Here is a 26626-nt window from a genome sequence, read left to right as displayed (position 1 = left end):
TCCACATTATGAAAAAAAATTGTTCCCTAACAGGATTGCTTAAGGGACATGAGACGGGCCTGCCCGCGAAATTCAAATTTAATTTGGTTTTTCGCAATTTGTAAACTAATACGACAACGTAGACTTATGGTATTTTAATTGCGACAATGGCAGTATCATCCTCACAGGTTTATATAAAAATCTTTACTTGAAAGGGTCCAGTTTAAGAAATTAATTATTTTATCGACTATTCTCACAAAAAAATTTTTACTTGAAAGGGTTTTCAAGTAAAAATTTTTATATAAACCTGTGAGGATGATACTGCCATTGTCGCAATTAAAATACCATAAGCCTACGTTGTCGTATTAGTTTACAAATTGCGAAAAACCAAATTAAATTTGAATTTCGTGGGCAGGCCCGTCGCTTCCACCTTAATAGAAGACGGTTTAAAAAATTACTAGCTTTTCGGTTACATTAAGAAACATTGATATTTATGGAAAAACAATTGAAAAATAAACCATACAATTAACAATAAAGTTTTTCTCACTTTAAGTTGCTTTATTTTGTAAAATTTAAAATAAACTTGTAGGTTTTTTTTATAAATTCACTTTAAAATGATTAAAAGTCATTAAATATTGTAATAAAAAAAGCTGAGTAACTAAACAAAATAATGATATAAATGAAGTAAATTTTGAAACATTTATGAAATTCTTTTCTTTTTAAATATTGCTTTACCCATTTCAACCTATTTTTTACATATATCATAATATGCTGCTGTTATTTTTAGAATAATTCTAATTATAGATAATAATTGGAATAAACATAATTTAAAACTTTTACGAATTGATCGAATCTCTGCGTAAACCAAATTTAGTGTACCACTAAACAACATTGATCTTTAATATATTATTCTTTCTTACTTTCAACTTCTATGTTTTCTTATGAATACTCGAATATTCGCTATAGTTAAATATATCAAATGTATGAGTTATTAAGTTAACTTATGAGCTGTAGGACAAAACTATCGCGGACTCAAAAGTTGTTAAAGCTAGACATATCCGTATGAGATATTGCTTTGTGTTTTAAATTTATTTTACAATAGAAATGAAATATTTGTGCAGCTATTTTATCCATGTTTATTTTTTATTGGCTCTGAAATTGTAAATACTTGAATTTAAAAAAAAAAATAATGTATGCCATTTTGTAGTACCCATGCAAAAATGAACTTATAGGTTTTATTCAATCTTGTAGTTCCAACAACATGAAATACAATAATGACTTCCAATTTAGAGCGTGCATAAATATTTTTTCCTGATAATAATTTGCTTTTTGCTATGTTCATTATGCGTAAGTAGTCTTTATGAATATTGTCAGAATTTATAGTTTTACCGTAACATAAAATGAACATTGAATTTTAAAAATTAACCACACTCAAGATATTTTAGAGAAAAATCCATTGACAAAGAATTATAGTTTAATATCATAAACCTTAACCAAGTTTTTTAAAATCATATACGTTTTTTTCAAACTCAACATAGCGATGTAAAATTAATAAAAAAAAAATATCATCACAAATTAACTTTATATTTATAAATACAATGTACAAGACTAGCATAAGTATAAAAATATGTATTTGTTAAATAAAACACGATTCATTTAGTGTTGTAACAAATAACACCACATCTTGTGAGTTATTAAAATATGCATTAATTGTGTAACGCAAATAAATTGGAAGAGATATTTTTTGGAACTAGAAAATCTACTGTGCACTAAACTAAGAAATTTTAGGTTTTAAAATTCTAATTATTTTGAATCAAAAATCAAATTATGAATGAAATAAAGCCATTTAATTAGTTATAATAAAATGTCATCACACGTCACATTCATAAAGTCTTAAATTATTTATTATTCACACGAGTATCGCACTAGAAACTACTCAATAATCGTTACTTACATAATTATAGAAAAATTAAAATGTACTTTTCTGTACATACGCCTTATTTATTACTTAAGATTTTTTTTACCTTTTACCGGTTATACCAAACTTACATATATTTTTACTTACATTTATTTGAAAATAAAATACTTCTTCCAATTTACTTTTCGTATCTAGATTATATTAAAACGATCGAATTGTAAATAACGCAGTTTTGACATGACTACTATTTTTCTTACGACTGAAGTTTAAATGTAAATCATGTATAGTCCTTGTCGTGAAGACATTTTGTTTTGCGATGATGTGTCGGATTTTTTAATTCTATAACATATATTGATTTTATTGTTTGTGCAATCCTGTTTATGCCTACTACTATGAACTACTTCCTACGTTTTACAAATAATTTATCATTTCTTATACTAACTATAAAACTTATAGTTTTCCAGTCTCCTTCAAAAGAAAACTATTTTTATTGGTACCACGGTAGTACTACCTACTAGCCGAAAACATTTTGACTGTCAACAGCAAATAAACGGTATTCAAATTGCAATTTTGCAGCTGAGTTGCAATGCAAATGCAGATAGTCTAATTTATTTATTATTATATAGACTCTTTAACGAATAAAATATTTTTAAGGTGATTTGAACAGTTGAATATTTTAAGACTATCAAATTTTTTTTTAATGAAATCCTACGAATTGAGTGATTGTTATAAGTTTAAAAAATGATCGAATTTCTTATTTTTTAATCCGACACAGCATCAACCATTAATTTAATATTATTATTGTTATTTAGGTACATATTTAAATCTGTATAGTCATAGATTTTAAAGTATTCTAAAAAAAGTGTTTATTATTCAATTATTATTTGTAGAGTACTTGTAGGTTTACGTCATAATTTTTATATTCGGAATGCTATAATTTTTTTATATTACTAGAATTTACTGCCAACATTGTATGCCTTAAGTAATATTTAGTGTCAATTTAAATATTTCGTTAGTATTTTATCCAGTCATAAATGTATTAAAAAATATTTAATATAACGTAAGTTTTAGCTTGCGTGAGCGAATTTTGACTGAGTATTTACGAAAATAATTAATTAAAAAATACTTATTATTAATTAATAAAGCTAGATATAAAATATATTTCCTGATGTGTCAAAATTCGCTTCCTACTATGCAATGGTGAGTATGCGTAAATTGACATTTTGAATAATGCACGATTTTACGTTACTTTCTACAACATTTTAGATCACCCTACATTACAACATGATCTCTAATTTTATTCATTATTTTATGATTTTTTATTAAATTTTACTAATGGTTTTTCTGTTTTCATTGATTGTCTGATTTTTTTTTACTTTTTTTATTATGATAAAATACAATGCGATACTATTTTATATGAATTAAAGTTTAATTCTCAAAATTTTAATTAAATTCAATTTCGTTTTTAACCCCCAACCCAAAAAGACAGGTGTTATTTTGACCTGTGTATCTATGTATCTGTGTATCTGTCTGTGGCATCGTAGCTGCTAAACTAATGAACCGATTTTAATTTTTTTTTTGTTTGAAAGGTGGCTTCCAAGAAAATTGGTTCAGCCGTTTGAAAGTTATCAGCTCTTTTCTAGTTACTGTAACCTTCACTTGTTGAGGGTGTTATAAATTTTTAATTTACACTTGTAAAATATTTTAAACAAGATGATGCCTGCGACTTCGTCTGCATGGATATAAGACATAGGTTTTTAAAATCCCGCGAGAGCTTAGTTCTCCTTGGTATAAAGTAGCCTACGTGGTAATTCAGGGTATAAGCTAGTATGTTTCTATCATTCCAAATTCAAATTTCAGCCAAATCGGGTTCAGTCATTGTGGTGTGAAGGAGTAACAAACATCCAAACTTTTACATATTTTATTATCTTAATAAATATGATAAATATAATATTTATTATATTAATACATATTTATGAATATAATATCCTACCTAAATTATAAATTTTTGGAAATTCGATTATTTATTTTTAAACTATAAAATGGTTTCAAAATTGCACAAAGTCTAGGCCAGTAGCAGAAATTAACAAAGCTTTTAAATTATTAGTAATTTTAAAAATATACTTTTATCCATACGTAAAATCATTCAAAATCACTCATATTCCTACCTCACTTGTACTGTTCATCAATAGAAAGCGATACCTAATGTAGATTTGTGTGTAAACATATTTTGAAAAATTATTTATCAATATAATTTTGATTGTTAGGTTTATCATTTATCAATGATAATTATCATGATATTATAATATCACGGTTAGAAACTTAAATAACATTTATAACAGTAAATGATAAATAGACATTTTCTTGATAATTTATGGTCACAATTAATTATAAATGAACACTATCATCATTTATCAATTGATTATTGCGATTGATGTTAAATGAATTAATATTACATCTTAAGTTGAGATCTTATTGAGTGTTTTTTGACTTTACTCAAACTTTTAAATAAAACGTGACCGATTTATGCGAGCGATATCACGCTGTCTCTTTTATGAATAAAGTAAAACTGTTGTTTTATAATTTGAAAACCTCTTAAATTGATTTTAATTTATGAACAATTTTCTTGTTATCAATGTAATTAATTAATAATTATTATCTATATAAAAATAAAAAAACGAAATGTAATTTGTCAGCAACGTTTTGCGAAATCACACCAGCGCGCGGGGTGATTCGCTAACTCCGTGTCTAATACTGAATGACAGCCACTGGCTCATTTGACATTGTTTGGTTCTACATTGCTGCTTCATTGAGTGATATTACAATATTTTTTCATAGAACGCCTTCAATGGATAAATAAAATTAATCCCCGACCCAAAAAGAGGGGTGTTATAAGTTTGACGTGTGTATCTGTCTGTGGCATCGTAGCTCCTTAACTAATGAACCGATTTTAATTTAGTTTTTTTTGTTTGAAAGGTGGTTTGATCAAGAGTGTTCTTATCTATAATTTAAGAAAATCGGTTCAGCCGTTTGAAAGTTATCAGCTCTTTTCTACCTTGTAACCTTCACTTGTCGGGGGGGTGTTAGAAATTTTAATTTACACTTTTAAATTCCAAATGAACTTGGTGATTATCTTTCAATGTTAGACACTGAGGCTGAGATCTATAGAGCGCACTTTGACTTTGCTCAGACTTAAGACACCGTTAAAACGAGACAGCGTTATACCACTGGCATCAATCTATCTCGTTTTAACTGAAACTTAAGTCTATGCAAAGTCAAAGATCTCAGCCTGAGTTAGCAACTCAGTAGACAGGTCACAATTTAATACTTAATTTAGTAATATGTATAACAAAACAAAAGCACTGATTTAAATCGTTTATTCATCTAGTACGTTTAATGTTTCGTTTGTTACTTTTTAACATTTCTGAATTATCTCATAATGTATTTTTTTTTTTACCTAGACCGCTTTGAATTTGAAGTAACAAACTAAGAATTCAGTTTTTCAAATACCTTAATGCTAATAACAACGAGAAAATTGAAAATTGTAAACCCTATCGTAAGGCTAGAGGCAAATCTGGTGGGATTCCGAAGAATTGTTGAAAAACTATTTTTCGCGCGCGAAATTCAAGATTAGTCTTAAACCTTAGGCCAGGAACTAATCTAGCGAAATATTGGTACTGATTCTGTTGGCAACTATAGAGTATTCGCATACTCTTCTTACTAATGTAATATGAAAAGGACAGACACATCTTGGCAGTTCTAAATTTAATTTAGAGCTGTCACAACCCGTGACTTTAGCGGCCAGTCGCGAGCCTTCTGTTTAAATTTATAGCGTGCACTAAAGTTTAGTCTTTAAATGTAAAATTCATGTTCCGTCCCTTTTCAACAATATTAAAAGGAGGAGGATGCAGATACTCTAAATTTAGTTTAGGGAAAGACAACTGAATCGGCGCCACTGATACAAGGTGACGTATTGTATAAAGGTAGTATCAGACCTATAGTTCGCGACAGGTCGACATGGCAATCGGGGTGGGGACGCCCCGCACACCCGCACAGCCCTCGCGCTAACCCGGTGCGGGATAGAGCGGGTGACGTGCGGGGCGTCCCCCGCCTCATACCTCCATTGCCATGTCGGTCTGTCGCGAACTATAGGTGCAAATCGAAAATTCCGCACGCGTTTTTCCGCTCGCGGAATCGCACTAGATTTGTCGCGAGTATAAAGCAGTGTGGGCGTAAATGTATGCGAATTTTTTTTTTTATAATTAGGATAGTCATAGAACGATATTTAACACTTTTACAAAAATTCAAATTTCACTTATTCATAACGAAATATCTTTGGTGTATTAATGTGTCCCTTGCATCTAACTGCCTGTAGCAGCCATGCAGCGTATGATATATAACTGATAAATAAAAATACCGCTACATATTACTACTTGTATTACTTGGGCTGTATTTACAACATGTGCCTTGGTTACAATTAAAACTGTGGTAGAAAAACGAGGGCCGGAGCTTGATGCTAGACCGAGGTGTTGCGGTCTTGATGATCTGAAGTGAATTGGTTGAATGCGCTGCCCGGGGTTCGTCCAGGCCAGCAAGATATTTTGAATCGTTCCGAATTCAAATTGTGTTCTCTAAGTGACAGCTGCAAAGTGTGTTGCTTTCTTCGCAGCTGCCGGTCTTAAAAGAGAGGCTGCATGCCTCTACATGCCCACTTCCTATAAAGTCCTCCTACAATACGCGACAGTCTGAGATGGCAATTGGGGTATGAGGCAGGGGGACGCTCCGCAAACCCACACAGCTCCTGCCCTAATCCGCTGCGGGTGAGCGCGGGTTGGAGCAGGATGGGCCTCACCCCGGTTGTCATCTCAACCTTCACTTTACCTATTGATAAAATATTTTCATAACCTTTTTTTAACCCCCGACCCAAAAAGAGGGGTGTTATAAGTTTGACGTGTGTATCTGTCTGTAGCATCGTAGCTCCTAAACGGATGAACCGATATTAATTTAGTTTTTTTTTTGTTTGAAAGGTGGCTCGATCGAGTGTTCTTAGCTATAATTCAAGAAAATCGGTTCAGCCGTTTGAAAGTTATCAGCTCTTTTCTAGTTTTCTTGTAGAGGTTTTTGTGTCGAGGGTTTGTAAATTTTGAGTTATCATTATAAAGGGTGTACAATCAACTTCATTTGAATTTACTACCAATTTTTTTTAGTAAAGTTCAATGGTTTTCAGGGACAGCACTTTCAAGTTATACTCCTTTTATGTCTGCAACTGTTTAAAAATTAAATAAATTAAGTAATGTCTAATGTCCCGGCCACATTAACGGCCAACAACGCAATGTTCAACGGCGTTTCCCGTTAAACGTAGATGTAACCACGATCAACGTACAACGGCATTCACAATGCCGTTTGGGGTTAGACGATTTTGACCCCAATTCAATTGGTATTAGACGTTAACCGTTCAAGTGTGGCCACTCAGTTTAACGCGTTGATTATCGCGATTATTATGGCGTTGTTGGGCATTGACCTTAATGTAGCAAATCGATATTTATACTTTTTAGGTTAACAAATCCTAATTTTTGTTATAATCTTATGACAAGTAAAAATAATAAATAAGTTTAGTATAAAACCGTAAGATGAAGGTACATACCAGACAACTTCCAATTTTATTATCTATCCAGTTACCTTACTGCCAATAAATCTTTTTGCTAGGTAGACTCAAGCCGGCAAGAAATATTGTACTCAACCTTTAGAAAGAGATTTCGTAGAGTTGTCTCTGTCACTCATACCTATGTGACGTTTTGTCGGTCTCAATGACAGAGACAACGCTCTACGAAACCGCTATCTCTTTCTAAAGGTCGATGTACAATATTTCCTGCCGGGCACCGTACTGAGTCTCGTAAAGTGTTAAAGTGTATTAAAAGGGTCTATAACCGCGACATTCAAATTTAATTTGGTTTTTTGCAATTTGTAAATTAATACGACAAAGTAGGCTAATGGCATTCTAATTCCGACAATGGCAGTATCATCTTCACAGGATTACATAAAAATCTTTACTTGAAAGTGTCCAATTTAAGAAATTAGTCATAATAATGAGTTTGGCGTGAGTTACTCACAAATTAGTCGGTACTCTGACTAATTTCTTAACCTGGACACTTTCAAGTAAAGATTTTTATATAAGCCTGTGAGGATGATACTGCCATTGTCGCAATTAGAATACCATAAGCCTACTTTGTCGTATTAGTTTACAAATTGCGAAAAACCAAATCAAATTTGAATTTCGCGAGCAGACCCGTCTCATGCACCTTAAGGGCCGGCGCACATATGGCGGAGCGCAGCGCAGAGCATGCCCGCGAAGTTTTCTAATCGCGGGACACATTACGCGAATATCTACCAGAGAATGCGCGAGCACGCGCGGGACTGCGCGCGGATGCGCGAGTATCCGCACGGATGCACAATAAAACGGAACACGGAAAACAATGTCGATAATACTTTGACTGTGAAAAATGCTCTGCGCTGCGCTCCGCCATGTGTTCGCCGGCCCTAAGTGTTAATTTAAAGTTGTCATACAATTTTGCCCGCACTGCATCGAGTGTACAATATAACATTATGAAATAGTGTATAGTAGGTATAGGCATTATGTATTGACTATTGTTAATAAAATATAAGTTAGTTTATAAGGACGCGTATCGTTGTAAATATCCTGACATATAAATTATTGTATTTCATAATAAAAATTTAACTGATCTATTTCTTGTGGTATGTTTTTTAGTTCCTCTTCCCACCTAATTACTGTAGGAAAGCGGAAAGACGACCTTTGCTTGGTGCTTTAAACTTTTGAGTTGTATCATAAGTTAATTCGCAGTAAGAACATCCTATGCGCCGTGCATTGTGCGTCGCTTACGCTTTTCTGAGAGAAGCGATTTGTTTACCTACCTGCCTGCCTACACTAAGGATTTATCATTATTTTGAATGGCATTATTGAAACCCCTTTGAAACATCGACTCGAAATATATTACAGGAGGCTTCTGAATTTTGCTAATAATAAACTATCTTTTATATTTACCTTTTGTGTCATGACGCATGAGTAAAGGTGCCCACGCACTTGAACTGAACTGCGCGTCGCGGCAGCGCCCCGCACAATATTCTCTCAAGCCGCGACCCGCGGCAGTGACGTACGCGCGTCGCGTCTGGAGAGAATATCGTGCGGGGCGCTGCCGCGACGCGCAGTTCAGCTGCAGTTCAGTTCGAGTGCGTGGGCACCTTAATCATAAAATTATCAAAATTGACCGTAGTGGGTAAATCTATATGATATTGACCGAAAGCTTATTAAGATGGTAAGAAGTTTAAGACCATGAATCTGGTAGGAATGATTCTCATCTCATGGTATCAGGAAGTACCCATAGTCCGCGACAGGTTGAGATGGCAATCGGGGTATGAGGCAGGGGTCGTCCCGCGCATCGGGTCGGGTTAGCGCGAGGAGTGGGTGTGCGAGGCGTTTCCTCCCCAATTGCTATTTCAACCTGTCGCGTACAGGTAAGAGGTAAATACAGATTTTTTTTTTTTAATAAGAATTCAATTTTATTTATTTTTTATTTATTTTTATTTTTTATGGAGACAAACAGTATTAAAAATAAACAAAAGGTAGCACAAATACAAAGACACACACCACAACAGTCTCCAACGAAAAGTTATCACAAAATTAAAACACACAATAGCCGGGTATAAGAAGGTACATAGGAAAAAAAAAACAGAAAATAGGTAAATTTCTACTGTTTGTCGCATGTTTCCAGCCTATGTTATGATAACAATAACTATGTATTATTCCTCTTTATCTCGTTTGGCCAGAAAGCCAGAATGGCCGGAAATAAGTAGCCATTTGACACCTTTGATTGACTGATTTCTGTCAATTTAAGATAAAAGTCCGCGGCAAAATTAAATATTTTTAATTTTATAATGTTTTTGTGAATTATTTTGTGTAGATTATTTATTTTCATGTTTATTAAATTACGTTTTTGAGTCATTTAACAAAATATGAATTTTGTTACAAAAAAGGTAAGTTTAAGTTAACGAGTAGGTAGGTACCTAAAATACTACTTATGATAAATATTTAAAATGAATTAGCAAATGAGCCATTAAGTATTATTTATTAAGCGTTTAAGGTAGTATGTACTAATTGCACTGTTGAATAAATACCTACCGATAAAGTCGTATCTATGTTTTCAGATTTACGATCATGTTAAAAATTCTACTACTCTTGGGTCTGTCGCACACTGCGGCGTTGGTGGACGGGACACCTTACTGCGCTCTGCGCTACAGGCGCCTGTGCCAGGGGAAGGGCAGACACGTGGCGTGCCGGTTTCCCGTCGTATGTATACCTGCTTGTATAGGGTCTGGCACACTGCGGCGTTGATGGACGAGACACCTTACTGCGCTCTGCGCGACAGGCGCCTGTGCCAGGGGGAGGGCAGACACGTGGCGTTCCGGTTTCCCGTCGTATGTGTAGGTACCTGCTTGTATTGGGTCTGGCACACTGCGGCGTTGGTGGACGAGACACCATACTGCGCTCTGCGCTACAGGCGCTTGTGCCAGGGAAAGGGCAGATAGCAGTTTCCCGTCGTATGTATACCTGCTTGTATAGGGTCTGGCACACTGCGGCGTTGGTGGACGAGACACCTTACTGCGCTCTGCGCTACAGGCGCCTGTGCCAGGGGAAGGGCAGACACGTGGCGTGCCGGTTTCCCGTCGTATGTATACCTGCTTGTATAGGGTCTGGCACACTGCGGCGTTGGTGGACGAGACACCTTACTGCACTCTGCGCGACAGGCGCCTGTGCCAGGGGGAGGGCAGACACGTGGCGTGCCGGTTTCCCGTCGTATGTGTAGGTACCTGCTTGTATTGGGTCTGGCACACTGCGGCGTTGGTGGACGAGACACCTTACTGCGCTCTGCGCTACAGGCGCTTGTGCCAGGGGAAGGGCAGACACGTGGCGTGCCGGTTTCCCGTCGTATGTATACCTGCTTGTATAGGGTCTGGCACACTGCGGCGTTGGTGGACGAGACACCTTACTGCACTCTGCGCGACAGGCGCCTGTGCCAGGGGGAGGGCAGACACGTGGCGTGCCGGTTTCCCGTCGTATGTGTAGGTACCTGCTTGTATTGGGTCTGGCACACTGCGGCGTTGGTGGACGAGACACCTTACTGCGCTCTGCGCTACAGGCGCTTGTGCCAGGGAAAGGGCAGATAGCAGTTTCCCGTCGTATGTATACCTGCTTGTATAGGGTCTGGCACACTGCGGCGTTGGTGGACGAGACACCTTACTGCGCTCTGCGCTACAGGCGCCTGTGCCAGGGGAAGGGCAGACACGTGGCGTGCCGGTTTCCCGTCGTATGTATACCTGCTTGTATAGGGTCTGGCACACTGCGGCGTTGGTGGACGAGACGCCTTACTGCGCTCTGCGCTACAGGCGCCTGTGCCAGGGGAAGGGCAGACACGTGGCGTGCCGGTTTCCCGTCGTATGTATACCTGCTTGTATAGGGTCTGGCACACTGCGGCGTTGGTGGACGAGACGCCTTACTGCGCTCTGCGCTACAGGCGCCTGTGCCAGGGGAAGGGCAGACACGTGGCGTGCCGGTTTCCCGTCGTATGTATACCTGCTTGTATAGAGTCTGGCACACTGCGGCGTTGGTGGACGAGACACCTTACTGCGCTCTGCGCTACAGGCGCCTGTGCCAGGGGAAGGGCAGACACGTGGCGTGCCGGTTTCCCGTCGTATGTATACCTGCTTGTATAGGGTCTGGCACACTGCGGCGTTGGTGGACGAGACACCTTACTGCGCTCTGCGCTACAGGCGCCTGTGCCAGGGGAAGGGCAGACACGTGGCGTGCCGGTTTCCCGTCGTATGTATACCTGCTTGTATAGGGTCTGGCACACTGCGGCGTTGGTGGACGAGACGCCTTACTGCGCTCTGCGCTACAGGCGCCTGTGCCAGGGGAAGGGCAGATAGCAGTTTCCCGTCGTATGTATACCTGCTTGTATAGGGTCTGGCACACTGCGGCGTTGGTGGACGAGACACCTTACTGCGCTCTGCGCTACAGGCGCCTGTGCCAGGGGAAGGGCAGACACGTGGCGTGCCGGTTTCCCGTCGTATGTATACCTGCTTGTATAGGGTCTGGCACACTGCGGCGTTGGTGGACGAGACGCCTTACTGCGCTCTGCGCTACAGGCGCCTGTGCCAGGGGAAGGGCAGACACGTGGCGTGCCGGTTTCCCGTCGTATGTATACCTGCTTGTATAGGGTCTGGCACACTGCGGCGTTGGTGGACGAGACACCTTACTGCGCTCTGCGCTACAGGCGCCTGTGCCAGGGGAAGGGCAGACACGTGGCGTGCCGGTTGTAGTGATTCGAAAAAAATCGAATCACGGAATTGTAATAAACAATTACGAACGACATCTACCGGTCGCGTAATACATTACTAGGACAAAGAATTTCTGACATTGACAGACTTCAACGTCAACACTGATTAACATTCAGTGCCATCTGTCGGAGAATAGTTTACATAGACTAATCAAACAATGACAGTTTTTCTAGAACATTCTTTAAAATAAAACTACTCATACAAATTAGCGACCTCTAACGACAGATAGCTTTCCATTTAAAAATAACTGTCAAGACTATTCAATTAATCATATACGCTAGCGACATCTGTCGATCAATAGTCTTTCATTCTGGAAACTTCCCCGACAAACTAATAACATTTCCTGTAGCCAGAACACTCGAGAATACACCTTATTTCCGCTAAATTTAATATAAATAAGCAATCCTCCTAGTTCAGGGACATTCCTGATTTCTATTACCTGCAATCACGACGCAGGAGTGAAGTGAAAGTAATAAATAAGTGTAGTGAATTCTGTGTAACCCTGGATTAAGGTTGGTAACTGTGATGTTATTAAATTATAAGTTTAGGCTAATTGTTTTGTACTCGTTTAACCTAACCCTTGCGATAGGATATTTACTAACAGAATCTGTAAACTCGTTCCATCACTTTTATATTATACGACCTGCACTTGGCTCAGACGACCCAAGGCCCATCTAAAGTTATGGAACGAGAGTTTGAGCAAATCATTTAAGATTGCCTCTCTCGATTCCAGGGTTCCTTCTACCAGGAAGCTCTAACAGTTACACTGAAGCTCTGCTATTAACCTGACTGCTACCCCACCGGCGAAGTGTCTATCAACTTCGTACCGTCTACCCAAGCCACGCTGCACACTGCTGTCGAGTAGCCTACGCACAAGCACTGAGCCGCCGCACCGCAGCGCCGCCCGAGCATCGTCGATTGTCCGACGCGTCTGCGAGCCCTCTGCGAGCCCGTGTCTGCCCCGGCGTCTGACCAAGGCCAGTTGTCTTCCTTCGGACAGTCAACGTATCTTCATGCGTATGCGATTCTCAATTAACTACCCTGTGATTGTAGCGCGTTACCTACGGCCGCTCCCGACTGAGTTATCTATTAAGTTTATTTAAGTTCCACAATGACGGAGCTATCTAACAACCTATTTATTTTCCACAATTAACTACCCTGCTCTCGTACCGCGTACCTATTAGTTCATTTAGTTTCTACGATTAACTACCCATGTGATCTTACCGCGTATCTATTAGTAATTTATTTTCCACATGGCGACCACAAACACGACAGTGGCGCCCACTCTAATTTTTGTGTCTCTTATTGTGGAATAAAAAAGGTGCCTAATCACAGTTCACCCACAGGTTCGAGATCGCATAGCATTAACATACGCTGACCGTAACAAAGTGTATGGTTACGAGTATATTTTGAAATTTTTGTGTAAAATTTCAGGATACACTACGTGTGTATATTTTGTACTAACTTCTATATTTTATATTTTGTGTAACACAGTTACCAACTTTTATAAGTGTTCCACGAATCACTCTTAACTTCCATTTTACTTTACACACATTCACAATGTCTTACCCGATTAAATACCTATCTCTTCTAAACAATGAACTCAAATACGAAGTTATAGCAGACCTAGACGGTAATAATTTAGGCACCTGGCATGTCAAAGACATAAAACTAACCAATTACAACACTCAAACTTAAGATTATGCATCATTTTCTATATAACATTACAAACCACCTACTAGGCATAATTTTAAGAAATTAGACTACATCTATCCACTAAACTCACAAACTAATTAATCGATTCATTAGCTAATCACCCTAATCTCAAATACCTATGAACATAAATAAAGCCGCGGAAAGTGCTATCAAACAAACATGATCATTCCATGCATCCAGATTCAAAAAAAGAAACAACAACCGATAAACAGTGTCCACGTAATGTACAGCAGTCAACTCAAGTTTAACATCACGCGATATGCATGAACTTTAAGGTTGGTTGTACACCGCGTCGCGCAATCTTACGTTCATCAAAACAAAGTAGTTAGAACCGGTACACTATACAGATACCTACACCAGTATCTAACATATACTCACCTATTACATTTAACTAGACATAACTACAAACTCAGTAAGTTATGTACATCTACCCTCAACCTAAACAACTAATGTACCAACCGCTACATAAAAATCACTACTTATTCCACAGACATACCTTGCGAAGTCCAAAAAGAATATTACTATAATGCTAGATACACACTAACGTGCTGATGACCTAAAGGTCAGTACAAAATTGGCCTTCACTGACCTAAAAGGTGAATGCTACGCCTACACTAAGGCACTACTAGTACACAACTAATTGTATTTTGCTTACCTAAAAAGGTGAAATACGTCCATATCTTAATGACCTAAAAGTTAAGATATCCTTCTATAACAAGTTGTTAATCCACTATACTAAACAGTGAAAAGACAACTACACCGATTATTTTTGGACTTTGCAACAATCATAACACCTGCTAAACATGAGAGCGAGTCATGGCGAACAAACGCGATAACTCTGTACACTAGGACGCGATGAACCACTAGTATGGCCACCGCTTTATGAATGACTGAAGAATGTTCGGATAGTACGAAAGATGAAGCATGACAAGGTTAACTCGAACTTTAGCGATATTTAGAGGTAGTGTAGAAGGATTTTATTAGATAAAATCCTAACCTAAAAAGGGGAATATGTAGTGATTCGAAAAAAATCGAATCACGGAATTGTAATAAACAATTACGAACGACATCTACCGGTCGCGTAATACATTACTAGGACAAAGAATTTCTGACATTGACAGACTTCAACGTCAACACTGATTAACATTCAGTGCCATCTGTCGGAGAATAGTTTACATAGACTAATCAAACAATGACAGTTTTTCTAGAACATTCTTTAAAATAAAACTACTCATACAAATTAGCGACCTCTAACGACAGATAGCTTTCCATTTAAAAATAACTGTCAAGACTATTTAATTAATCATATACGCTAGCGACATCTGTCGATCAATAGTCTTTCATTCTGGAAACTTCCCCGACAAACTAATAACATTTCCTGTAGCCAGAACACTCGAGAATACACCTTATTTCCGCTAAATTTAATATAAATAAGCAATCCTCCTAGTTCAGGGACATTCCTGATTTCTATTACCTGCAATCACGACGCAGGAGTGAAGTGAAAGTAATAAATAAGTGTAGTGAATTCTGTGTAACCCTGGATTAAGGTTGGTAACTGTGATGTTATTAAATTATAAGTTTAGGCTAATTGTTTTGTACTCGTTTAACCTAACCCTTGCGATAGGATATTTACTAACAGAATCTGTAAACTCGTTCCATCACTTTTATATTATACGACCTGCACTTGGCTCAGACGACCCAAGGCCCATCTAAAGTTATGGAACGAGAGTTTGAGCAAATCATTTAAGATTGCCTCTCTCGATTCCAGGGTTCCTTCTACCAGGAAGCTCTAACAGTTACACTGAAGCTCTGCTATTAACCTGACTGCTACCCCACCGGCGAAGTGTCTATCAACTTCGTACCGTCTACCCAAGCCACGCTGCACACTGCTGTCGAGTAGCCTACGCACAAGCACTGAGCCGCCGCACCGCAGCGCCGCCCGAGCATCGTCGATTGTCCGACGCGTCTGCGAGCCCTCTGCGAGCCCGTGTCTGCCCCGGCGTCTGACCAAGGCCAGTTGTCTTCCTTCGGACAGTCAACGTATCTTCATGCGTATGCGATTCTCAATTAACTACCCTGTGATTGTAGCGCGTTACCTACGGCCGCTCCCGACTGAGTTATCTATTAAGTTTATTTAGTTCCACAATAAGACACAACCTATTTGTAAGATTGTTTGACTATAATTATAAGTATCAATCCGTCTTCGCGTTTTACTAAATTCCTACCTGTCGCACGAAGCGCGACACGGTTTCCCGTCGTATGTATACCTGCTTGTATAGGGTCTGGCACACTGCGGCGTTGGTGGACGAGACACCTTACTGCGCTCTGCGCTACAGGCGCCTGTGCCAGGGGAAGGGCAGACACGTGGCGTGCCGGTTTCCCGTCGTATGTATACCTGCTTGTATAGGGTCTGGCACACTGCGGCGTTGGTGGACGAGACACCTTACTGCGCTCTGCGCTACAGGCGCCTGTGCCAGGGGAAGGGCAGATATGTGGCGTTGCAGTTTCCCGTCGTATGTATACCTGCTTGTATAGGGTCTGGCACACTACGGCGTTGGTGGACGAGACGCCTTAACCTTAACTTATATAAAATCGCGTGGTTGTTTTTGATTTTCACAGATAAAAGTAGCCTATGTCAGATATATTATTTTATTTTGATTTTCTTTCCAGCCGGGACCAGGGTTGTCATGTCAAAATTATACCCAAATAAAATTCACAAGTGATCTGAAAAATTTCATAGTCCATTATATAAACAAGTAAGTACGAACGTCATTTGTTGTTCTGGTCTGTAGGTATTCGACCTTATACCTAATATGAATTTTCAAAAACCGTGATTTTTTCAAAAACCAACGAGTCAATTTTGATGTTTTATTTTTCACAAACACAATCCAGGTACAAACTTACCTACTTTCAGAAACGTTCATAATACATTAAGGTAATTAAGATTATTATCATTCTTATTTCTTACTAGCTGATGCCCGCAGCTTCGCCCGCGTGGATTGGTCAGATCCCCTGCAGCATCAGGATTGAGGAGTTGGACTCCAAATTTTTTATGAAACAATGTCGCAAAGTTCCTCTATCGATTAAAAAAGAAATGACGCAAATCGGTTCAGAAATCTCGGAGATTTCAGTGTAGGTACATAGGTAGAAAAACACAACTCCCTTTCTGAAAGTCGGTTAAAAAAGTAGCCTATGTTACTCCCTGGTCAATTCTCTACTTATCTGTGAAAATCCCGTCAAAATCGGTTCAGCCGTTCCCAAGATTAGCCTTTTCAAACAGATAGACAGACAAAAATTTTAAAAACGTGTGATTCAGTTATAGTATCGTTCAAATAACCATATGAGCTTAATATGCGGTAGTTATTTCGAAATTACAGACAGACACTCCAATTTTATTTATTAGTATAGATGTAGGTTCCTACCTATCTATGTACCTTCCTACGAAAAACCTATGAAAAATAAATGCTGTGTTCACTACAACTTGTCCCCTGATGTTACGTTGGCACGATTGCAAATCACACAATAATAAGCCCTAAGTACAAAGGAATAAAGCAAACAAAGCAGTGGTGCCAACATGACGGCAGGGAACAATAAATAATGGTCTGTACCTACTTGCACTATTTTTTTTTTCAAAGACGTCGGCAACGCATCGCTGCTGGGAAGGAGAGAGTTCGTGGCGGTGTGCATTTACCGCGTCCACAGATTATGATGTTAGTTGTAAGTTTTATTACTAACGTGTAATTAGACGTCGGGACTTCGTCTGTGTTGGTGTTAGCTGGCGGGCGTGCTCTGCCTTTTTGGAGTGTTTTTTTTGTTAAAACTGACTGGAAAGGGTGCCGTGCGTATGTCGGCGAGTGCCGGCACAGACGGGGTCCATACTTGTACATAATGTATTGTTTAACTAACTTGTTACAAATAACTACAAACTTGACATTGGCTAATCTTTGTAAAGCCAGACGAGAGAGAAAAAAAAATTTGACGTCGACAACGCATTTATCATAGTATTCTGTGGTATATTGTACCTACCAATACCATAGAAATATTAAATCCCAGTACCTGGTAGGTCTAGACTCTAGACTCTAGAGGTACACAGACCTAGAATAATAAGTTACTCTCAAAATCATGACAGGAAAAATTGAACTCTGGTTCTCTTCATGTTTTTCAGAGTTGGGACCGCGAGTTAGCTAAACTGGCTCAGAGACTTGCAGACCAGTGCCAATTCGTACACGATGACTGTAGAGCTACTGGTTAGTATCTAGGTACTCCTACCTACTGTGTGTATGTATGTGTAGCAGAACCCTAAAAACCTAAGTCCACGCGGAAAACGTCGTGGGCTAGTTATTATCATTTTCCAGTGCGTTACCCATATGCTGGTCAGAGCGTAGGAGAGGTGCGCTGGCGCAGCGGCGCCGAGGGCGAGGCTGCGTCCCTGGGCGCCCAGCGCGCGATACGTCGCGTGCTCGACGCGTGGTGGGGCGAGCGACGTCGCGTGTACGCGCGACAACTCATTGCGCCCTTCAGACTTACTACCAAGTTAGAAACTAGACCTATTTAAAAAAATAATTAAAAATATTCATCTCATAATATACCTGAGGTCAACTTATGGCACTTAGAACAAGTCATGATTACCATTGGTTTGATAAGCAAAATCTATTATCAAAAACGAGTTTCTTGCTGGTTCTTCTCGGTAGGAATTGCATTCCGAACCATGTGGTTATTTTGACGATTCAAAATCACTTGTAAAAGTTTATTTAAATAAAAATCTATTATATTCTATTAAAAACGCAAATCCACTAAAATAAAATCGATTTTTTTTCTTCAGAGATATGGTCTGGGGCCACTTCAGCCAGCTAGCAGTATGGAGACTCCAAGCAGTAGGCTGTGGCGCCGTGCGTCACGGCTTCCAACATACGAGAATGTTGCTAGTGTGTGACTTCTCCCACACTAACATGCTGGGTCAAAGGACGATGACGCCGGGCCCCCTGGCGCCTTGTCCAATGCACACTGAGAGGCGGCCGCGGTCTGCTTACCCTTTGCTGTGTGCTCCAGTAAGTGCTGACGCACTAGATAGTGTGTGACTTCTTCCACACTGACATGCTGAGTCACACGGTCACACCGGGTCCTCTGGCGCCTTGTCTCTCGTACACTGCCAGACGGCCGCGTACTCCTTATCCTTTGATGTGTGCTTCAGTAAGTGTTGACGCACTAGGTAGAGTGTGACTTCTCCCACACTGACATGCTGGGTCAGACGGTCACGCCGATCCCTCTGGCGCCTTGTCCCAAGCACTGCGAGGCGGCGAGGACTGCTGACCGTTGCTGTGTGCCTGTAAGTGTTAATATACCTACTAGATAGTGTGTGATTTCTGTGTGAGTTAAAGGACCAAGGGTCCCAATCTCTTCAATTTCCACACCATGATAGATTTCAATAATGAATATATCTCAATTTACAGTTAAAAATACCAACATCTACAGAAAAAGACGACCGCGAAATTATCAAAGGCTACGATTATAGCTACGACGAAGACGTAGAAGATGATGAAGAAGAAGAAAGAATAACGCAAGCAACACGAGGTATACCTAACACGCAAGCACAGTGGCAGCGCTCTGCCACTAACTGGCAGCTGGTTGCACTAACTTGGTATTGGTAAGCTAACACTTGGCTGCAATCCAAAGCTGCCCGGCTAGCATGGGCAGTAGATAAAAATTATATCCCCGATTATATCCACTGATTTCTATGACATCAGTGGATATAATCGGGGGATATAATTTTTATCTACTGCCCATGCTAGCCGGGCTGATGCAGCCTTAAGTGGACTTTACACTCGCGGCGCGAACGGCCGTGAATGTCCGCGACAACTGCGAATCACGAGTGTAGATGTTGTTCACGCCTCCGCGTTCGTGCTTCGCGCCTTTCCCCGATCAGTGTCGGTTTTTGGTCCGCGACAAAGGATTTGCGGCGCGCGAACGTGAACGCATCGTCAACGTCACGAACAAGACTGAAGATTTGCGAGTGTGGAGGGACACAGGTCAGGCGTGGATCGCGGCATACATTCACGGCGTGAAATAACGGCGCGACTTCACATGGAGTGTAGAGCCGGCTTAAGATGAAACACACTTGCCTAGAAGATGTCTATTCACTCTTGACTTAAAGGTACCTTTCGGAACATTTAAAAAGTAAATTGTCAGCCTGTCGTTTTTTTACTTTCTTTCAGCAATTGCCAAATATAGAACGACCACGCAACGGGCAATAGATAAGTTTGAGCAAGATATAGACTTGAGTAGCAGTGAGCCTGTCACTATGAAGAAGTACCGCCATTGGGAGACAAGAAGATTAGGGTTTGGTAGATCACAGTAGGTGTTTTTAGTTATTCGGATGTTTACTAACTGAACTTACCAAAGCAATGAAAGTAATTCCGATATCATATGTTGAGGCTTACGGGGTACCACATCCTTCAAAGAGTCCAGCTGGTGTTTGATGGTAATTTGGTTGTATGCAAACTATTGGCAAACCAAACAAACCAACGAAATTAGTGCCATTATCATGTATTATTATTATGTATTATTATGCAGTTGGTGTGGCATACCACACCAACTGCACTCCAAAGACAGCAGCAACGTTACCATCCATACTAATATTATAAATGCGAAAGTGTGTCTGTCTGTCTGCTACCTTTTCACGGTCCAACAGTTTAACCGATTTTGATGAAAGGTACAGAGTTAGCTTACATCCCAGGGAAGGACATAGGCTACTTTTTATCCCGGAACATCAAAGAGTTTCCCACGGGATGCTTAAAAGCCCATCTGTTTGACCGATTTAAGTGAAATTTGGTACCTCTGTCAAATTCTGTTTGGTGGTTGGTTTGGTATCTCTGTCAGTGTTTTTATCAAAGGGAACTCAATGCGTTTCTACTTTAATTTACCTATAGAAACCAAAAGCCACACGAGCGAAGGTACGAGCATAACATTAAATAAAATATTATAGTGTGGATTCAGAGAACGAGGACTACGCAATATTTTCAAAAGCTAAACAGAAGCTGATACATGATGAAGCATATGATGATGAGGATACGAAGCCGGAGGATGAAGGAAACCTCTTCACCAGAGCTGATGGCACTGCTAATCAAGTGAGGATATTACTTTCTTGACAATTAAATATCACTTAACGGTGAAGGGAAATATCGCGAGAAAATCTACATACCTGAGAGTTCTCCAAAATATTCTCAAAGGTGTGTGAAGTCTACACTTGACTAGCTTGGTGGATTATGGTCTAAACCCTTCCTATTTTAAGTAGTGGGCCGACAATCTGTTGAGAGAGGACTGCCTTCTACGTATTCGTCTTGCGAATCATGCAGGTTTGAATTCCAAAAATGTTCTTGGATTTTTCAAACAAAAAAATTCTCAAAAGAAGCTTGGAGTTAGGAAGTTTGACGGTGTTACTCTATGTCCCAGAAAGCACGTAAAGTACTTCGTCATGTTTTCTCTCCGGTTGTGTCGGATTGCCGTCCTTTAGGATAATTAATGTTATAATTGGCTAATTTTTTTCTAGGTATTAAATTCAAGGCAGAGATGGAAACAGGCACGAATTAGACCACAGAGGTAAATTTTATTAGGAATCAAAATTAAATTCACATTTACGGCCAAATCGCGAAAGGAGACCCGAGACTGCTATTTCACCTGGTGGCAAGTGATGATGCAGACTAACGGAAGTGGGCTAACTTGGAAGGGGTATGGCAGTTTCATTATACCTAACACACATTGGTTTACTGGAACGCTAAAACGCTTGGTGGTACGCTAGGTACCTACGGCTTTGCCGGTAGAGTGGTAAGTGATTAGCCACTATCAATATACCTAGAAATTATAAATGTTCAACTTTCCCCTGCTAGGAATAGAACTCGGTTCCTCTCTCTTATAAGGGCACAAAGCTTGCCAATGTGCCAGGAAGGCCATCAATTTTTTTTGAAGCTTCATATGAAACTTGCTGTTTTACATCGTAGAAAATAAACCAGCTAATTTTCAACTTAATTAGTTTATAGTTAGCTCTAAACTAAGACAAGTTTTTAACTTTTTGCGTTATTTTTAGGCCTGGAGCAAACGCCCTATTGAAGAAAGCACCAGAGAAACATATTCAACGATCGTCTATGGTAAACATACACTCTCGCGCGCCCACACAAACAAACACAAGTGACATACACACACAGTCATCCATAATTTTAGCCTAGTTAAGTTTGAATATTAGAAATTAATTAAGAAAACTTTAAACTTTGTACTCCTACCTTCTGCAATACAGGTATTTCCTAGTGCAGAAGGTAGGAATAAATTATTAAGTATCAATAAATTATTATTAAAAAAAAAAACTTATCATCATCAACCCGTCTCAATACTGAGTCGGGTCTCTCAAATTTTTGAAAAGATCATCCGCCGAGTTTCTTGCTGGTTCTTGTTGGTTGGAAAGACATTCCGAACCAGGCAGTGGTAGATGCACTTGACGATTTAAAAGTTTAACTGAATAAAAATATTTTGAATTTTGAACATTGTTTTTTTTTTCAGATTCCATTCCTGTTGGACAAAGACCACTCTGACCAGTTGTTTCGGGACACGGGGTTCCATGTTAACTGGAGGAAACAGATACAGGAATAACAAATTTATAAAACTTTATTTTTGACAAATATATATATTTTTACATTTTAAAGGATTTTATTTTACACTCATTAAACCCCGACCCAAAAAGAGAGGTGTTATAAGTTTGACGTGTGTATCTGTCTGTGGCATCGTAGCTCCTAAATTAATGAACTGATTTTAATTTACTTTTTTTTTTTGTTTGAAAGGTATGTTTTTTAATCTGTACGTTTGACATGTCATGTCATTTGTTCACTTACTGTCGTTAAAATTTAGGTAAATATTTTTGCCATTAAAATAAATTTCTTCCAATGAAATTTAATAATATTTACTGAAAGTAAAGACTTACTTCAAGACAGTAGAGTCATTTTAAGTTATTGTGCACAACAATATTGCTGTCTTTCGGTTTATATTGTGACTTCTGAGATATTCGAAGAATACTAACTTTAGATTATATTTGCAACGACATTCTTGTATTCTAAAAACGATTATATTCTGGGTTATCTAACGAATACAACTGTAAAACCAAGCATTTCAAATAAACCGAAAATACAATTGAAATAAGTACTTATGTAAAGAAAAAATCCTAAGTACTAGATAGAAACACGTAGGTATGTTTAGAATATGCATACCTACAGGTGCAACAGTAAATCGTGATGTGCTGCAACGACTGCTGCCGTTGCTTGAAATGGTTGCTGTGCTGTGCATGCTGCATCGCGCTGCTGCATATGTGTGGATGCAGCGAGTGCTGTGACATTGATGAAGATTATGACGGTTAATAATAATATGATCTGAGATTATGAAACACCCAAGTACCTAATATAAAGATCGATTTTAAATACCTACGTCACCTACGTCATCCTTGAAAGAGCATTACAAGAGATAAATAAGATGATAGGTGTAAAAGTAAATTGTTGTAATGTGCTGCAACGACTGCTGCCGTTTCTTGAAATGGTTGCTGTGCTGTGCATGCTGCATCGCGCTGCTGCATATGTGTGGATGCAGCGAGTGCTGTGATATTGATGAAGATTATGACGGTTAAAAATAATATGATCTGAGATTATGAAACACCCAAGTACCTACCTAATATAAAGATCGATTTTAACAGGGCTCTCTCCGTCACTCGTTTCATACAATCGTAGTTCCAATTTCATTTGAATATTAAGCAACCAAAGTCCATAAAATTTTGCAGACATATTCTAGAAAATAATATCTGTGTCTGTGGTGTTTTAGATTTTTCTAAAAATATGTAGTTTTAAAATTACAGGGGCTCAAAGATTTGTATGAAATTTTCAAGACCGCGTAACTTTAAAACCGAATATTTTAACAGAAATTTGGAAAACCACAGACATAGATAATATTAGTTTCTAGAATATGTCTGCAAAATTTCATAGATTTTGGTTGCTTAGTATTCAAATGAAATTGGAACTACGATTGTATGAAACGAGTAGAAACGAGTGACGGAGAGAGCCCTCTTAAATACGTCGTCTACGTCACCTACGTCATCCTTGAAAGAGCATTACAAGAGATAAATAAGATGATAGGTCTAAAAGTAAATTGTTGTAATGTGCTGCAACGGCTGCTGCCGTTGCTTGAAATGGTTGCTGTGCTGTGCATGCTGCATCGCGCTGCTGCATATGTGTGGATGCAGCGAGTGCTGTGATATTGATGAAGATTATGACGGTTAAAAATAATATAATCTGAGATTATGAAACACCCAAGTACCTAATATAAAGATCGATTTTAAATACCTACGTCACCTACGTCATCCTTGAAAGAGCATTACAAGAGATAAATAAGATGATAGGTCTAAAAGTAAATTGTTGTAATGTGCTGCAACGACTGCTGCCGTTTCTTGAAATGGTTGCTGTGCTGTGCATGCTGCATCGCGCTGCTGCATATGTGTGGATGCAGCGAGTGCTGTGATATTGATGAAGATTATGACGGTTAAAAATAATATGATCTGAGATTATGAAACACCCAAGTACCTACCTAATATAAAGATCGATTTTAACAGGGCTCTCTCCGTCACTCGTTTCATACAATCGTAGTTCCAATTTCATTTGAATATTAAGCAACCAAAGTCCATAAAATTTTGCAGACATATTCTAGAAAATAATATCTGTGTCTGTGGTGTTTTAGATTTTTCTAAAAATATGTAGTTTTAAAATTACAGGGGCTCAAAGATTTGTATGAAATTTTCAAGACCGCGTAACTTTAAAACCGAATATTTTAACAGAAATTTGGAAAACCACAGACATAGATAATATTAGTTTCTAGAATATGTCTGCAAAATTTCATAGATTTTGGTTGCTTAGTATTCAAATGAAATTGGAACTACGATTGTATGAAACGAGTAGAAACGAGTGACGGAGAGAGCCCTCTTAAATACGTCGTCTACGTCACCTACGTCATCCTTGAAAGAGCATTACAAGAGATAAATAAGATGATAGGTCTAAAAGTAAATTGTTGTAATGTGCTGCAACGGCTGCTGCCGTTGCTTGAAATGGTTGCTGTGCTGTGCATGCTGCATCGCGCTGCTGCATATGTGTGGATGCAGCGAGTGCTGTGATATTGATGAAGATTATGACGGTTAAAAATAATATAATCTGAGATTATGAAACACCCAAGTACCTAATATAAAGATCGATTTTAAATACCTACGTCACCTACGTCATCCTTGAAAGAGCATTACAAGAGATAAATAAGATGATAGGTCTAAAAGTAAATTGTTGTAATGTGCTGCAACGACTGCTGCCGTTGCTTGAAAAGGTTGCTGTGCTGTGCATGCTGCATCGCGCTGCTGCATATGTGTGGATGCAGCGAGTGCTGTGATGTTGATGAAGATTATGACGGTTAAAGGTAATACAATCAGAAATTACGAAACTTTCATTAAATATAAATATTGATTTTTACGTTATCATTGAAAGAGGATTATAAAACGTAAATGTAAATCACGTAGTGGAAGTGACAAAAACAGATTAGCAATCTATACTAATATTATAAAGAGGAAACCTTTGTATTTTTGTATCTTTGTATTTTTGTATGTTTGTATTGAATAGGCTCAAAAACTACTGGACCGATTTCAAAATTTCTTTTACCATTACTTAGAGGGATTCTTCCGAATCCGTATAGGCTATATTTTATCCCGGAAAATAGATAGGATTTTTCGTGGTAGTGAAAATTGTGGAGTAAGGCGTCGAAAAAACTGCCGTACGTTAACGATTCTCGCGAACGCTGCCTAAATGGTTAGAGATGTATGGTTGACTTCTATAGAAAAGTCGTAGAACTCAATAATGCCTACAAAAAAGTCCGCGATAGTATAAACCAAACATTTATATTTTAGCCATTATAACCACTTTTCTACAAAACAAATTATTTTTTTCAGAGAGCTTAAAAAATAAATGTCCACCCGTGCGAAGCCGGGGCGGGTCGCTATAACTAATAAAAACAAAGATTGTGAATTAATCATTAAAAACAAAATTTGAAGTTATAATAATTATAATAGGTAGGTATATTCAAAGACTAGGTATCTATACTAATAAATAAAATTGGAGTGTCTGTCTGTAATTTCGAAATAACTACCGCATATTAAGGTCATATGGTTATTTGAACGATACTATAACCGAATCACACGTTTTTAAAATTTTTGTATGTCTGTCTGTCTGTCTGTCTGTCTGTCTGTCTGTTTGAAAAGGCTAATCTTGGGAACGGCTGAACCGATTTTGACGGGATTTTCACAGACAAGTAGAGAATTGACCAGGGAGTAACATAGGCTACTTTTTTAACCGACTTTCAAAAAGGGAGTTGTGTTTTTCTACCTATGTACACCGAAATCTCCGAGATTTCTGAACCGATTTGCGTCATTTCTTTTTTAATCGATAGAGGAACTTTGCGACATTGTTTCATAAAAAATTTGGAGTCCAACTCCTCAATCCTGAGGCTGCAGGGGATCTGACCAATCCACGCGGGCGAAGCTGCGGGCAT

At 38.7% G+C, this 26626-nt stretch overlaps 1 protein-coding gene and 1 long non-coding RNA gene across 3 annotated transcripts; one reads left to right on the top strand and one right to left on the bottom strand.

The window, feature by feature from the left end:
• Positions 1 to 9764: 9764 nt before the first annotated feature.
• LOC123877829 lies at positions 9765 to 22679 on the top strand. Its single transcript, XM_045924745.1, has 13 exons — positions 9765 to 9946; positions 10118 to 10259; positions 16694 to 16779; positions 17659 to 17740; positions 18189 to 18270; positions 18379 to 18556; positions 18846 to 19071; positions 19474 to 19594; positions 20236 to 20374; positions 21006 to 21147; positions 21570 to 21619; positions 22104 to 22164; positions 22571 to 22679. The coding sequence occupies exons 2-13, from the start codon at positions 10128 to 10130 to the stop codon at positions 22658 to 22660; spliced, it is 1389 nt and encodes a 462-aa protein (XP_045780701.1). The 5' UTR covers positions 9765 to 9946; positions 10118 to 10127; the 3' UTR covers positions 22661 to 22679.
• A 241-nt stretch (positions 22680 to 22920) lies between these two features.
• On the bottom strand, positions 22921 to 25633 carry LOC123877832. 2 transcript variants are annotated; one of them, XR_006798684.1, is made up of 3 exons: positions 25046 to 25633; positions 24137 to 24399; positions 22921 to 23490 (listed from the first exon to the last, which is right to left on the bottom strand). It is a non-coding gene; the product is annotated as an uncharacterized LOC123877832 (long non-coding RNA). The 2 variants fall into 2 exon arrangements; XR_006798683.1 differs by having other exon boundaries at positions 24137 to 24390.
• Positions 25634 to 26626: the final 993 nt, after the last annotated feature.

Source organism: Maniola jurtina, chromosome 24, assembly GCF_905333055.1.
Source record: "Maniola jurtina chromosome 24, ilManJurt1.1, whole genome shotgun sequence".
NCBI lineage: Eukaryota > Metazoa > Arthropoda > Insecta > Lepidoptera > Nymphalidae > Maniola > Maniola jurtina.
This window is presented reverse-complemented; position numbering and strand designations above follow the sequence as displayed.

Bases quoted from the DNA above. Each gene is read 5' to 3' on its own strand.
- LOC123877829 (XM_045924745.1), top strand. From the start codon at position 10,128: ATGTTAAAAATTCTACTACTCTTGGGTCTGTCGCACACTGCGGCGTTG. The intron at 21,148-21,569 runs GTGAGGATATTA...ATTTTTTTCTAG, and splicing joins CTGATGGCACTGCTAATCAA to GTATTAAATTCAAGGCAGAG. The intron at 22,165-22,570 runs GTAAACATACAC...TTTTTTTTTCAG, and splicing joins ATATTCAACGATCGTCTATG to ATTCCATTCCTGTTGGACAA.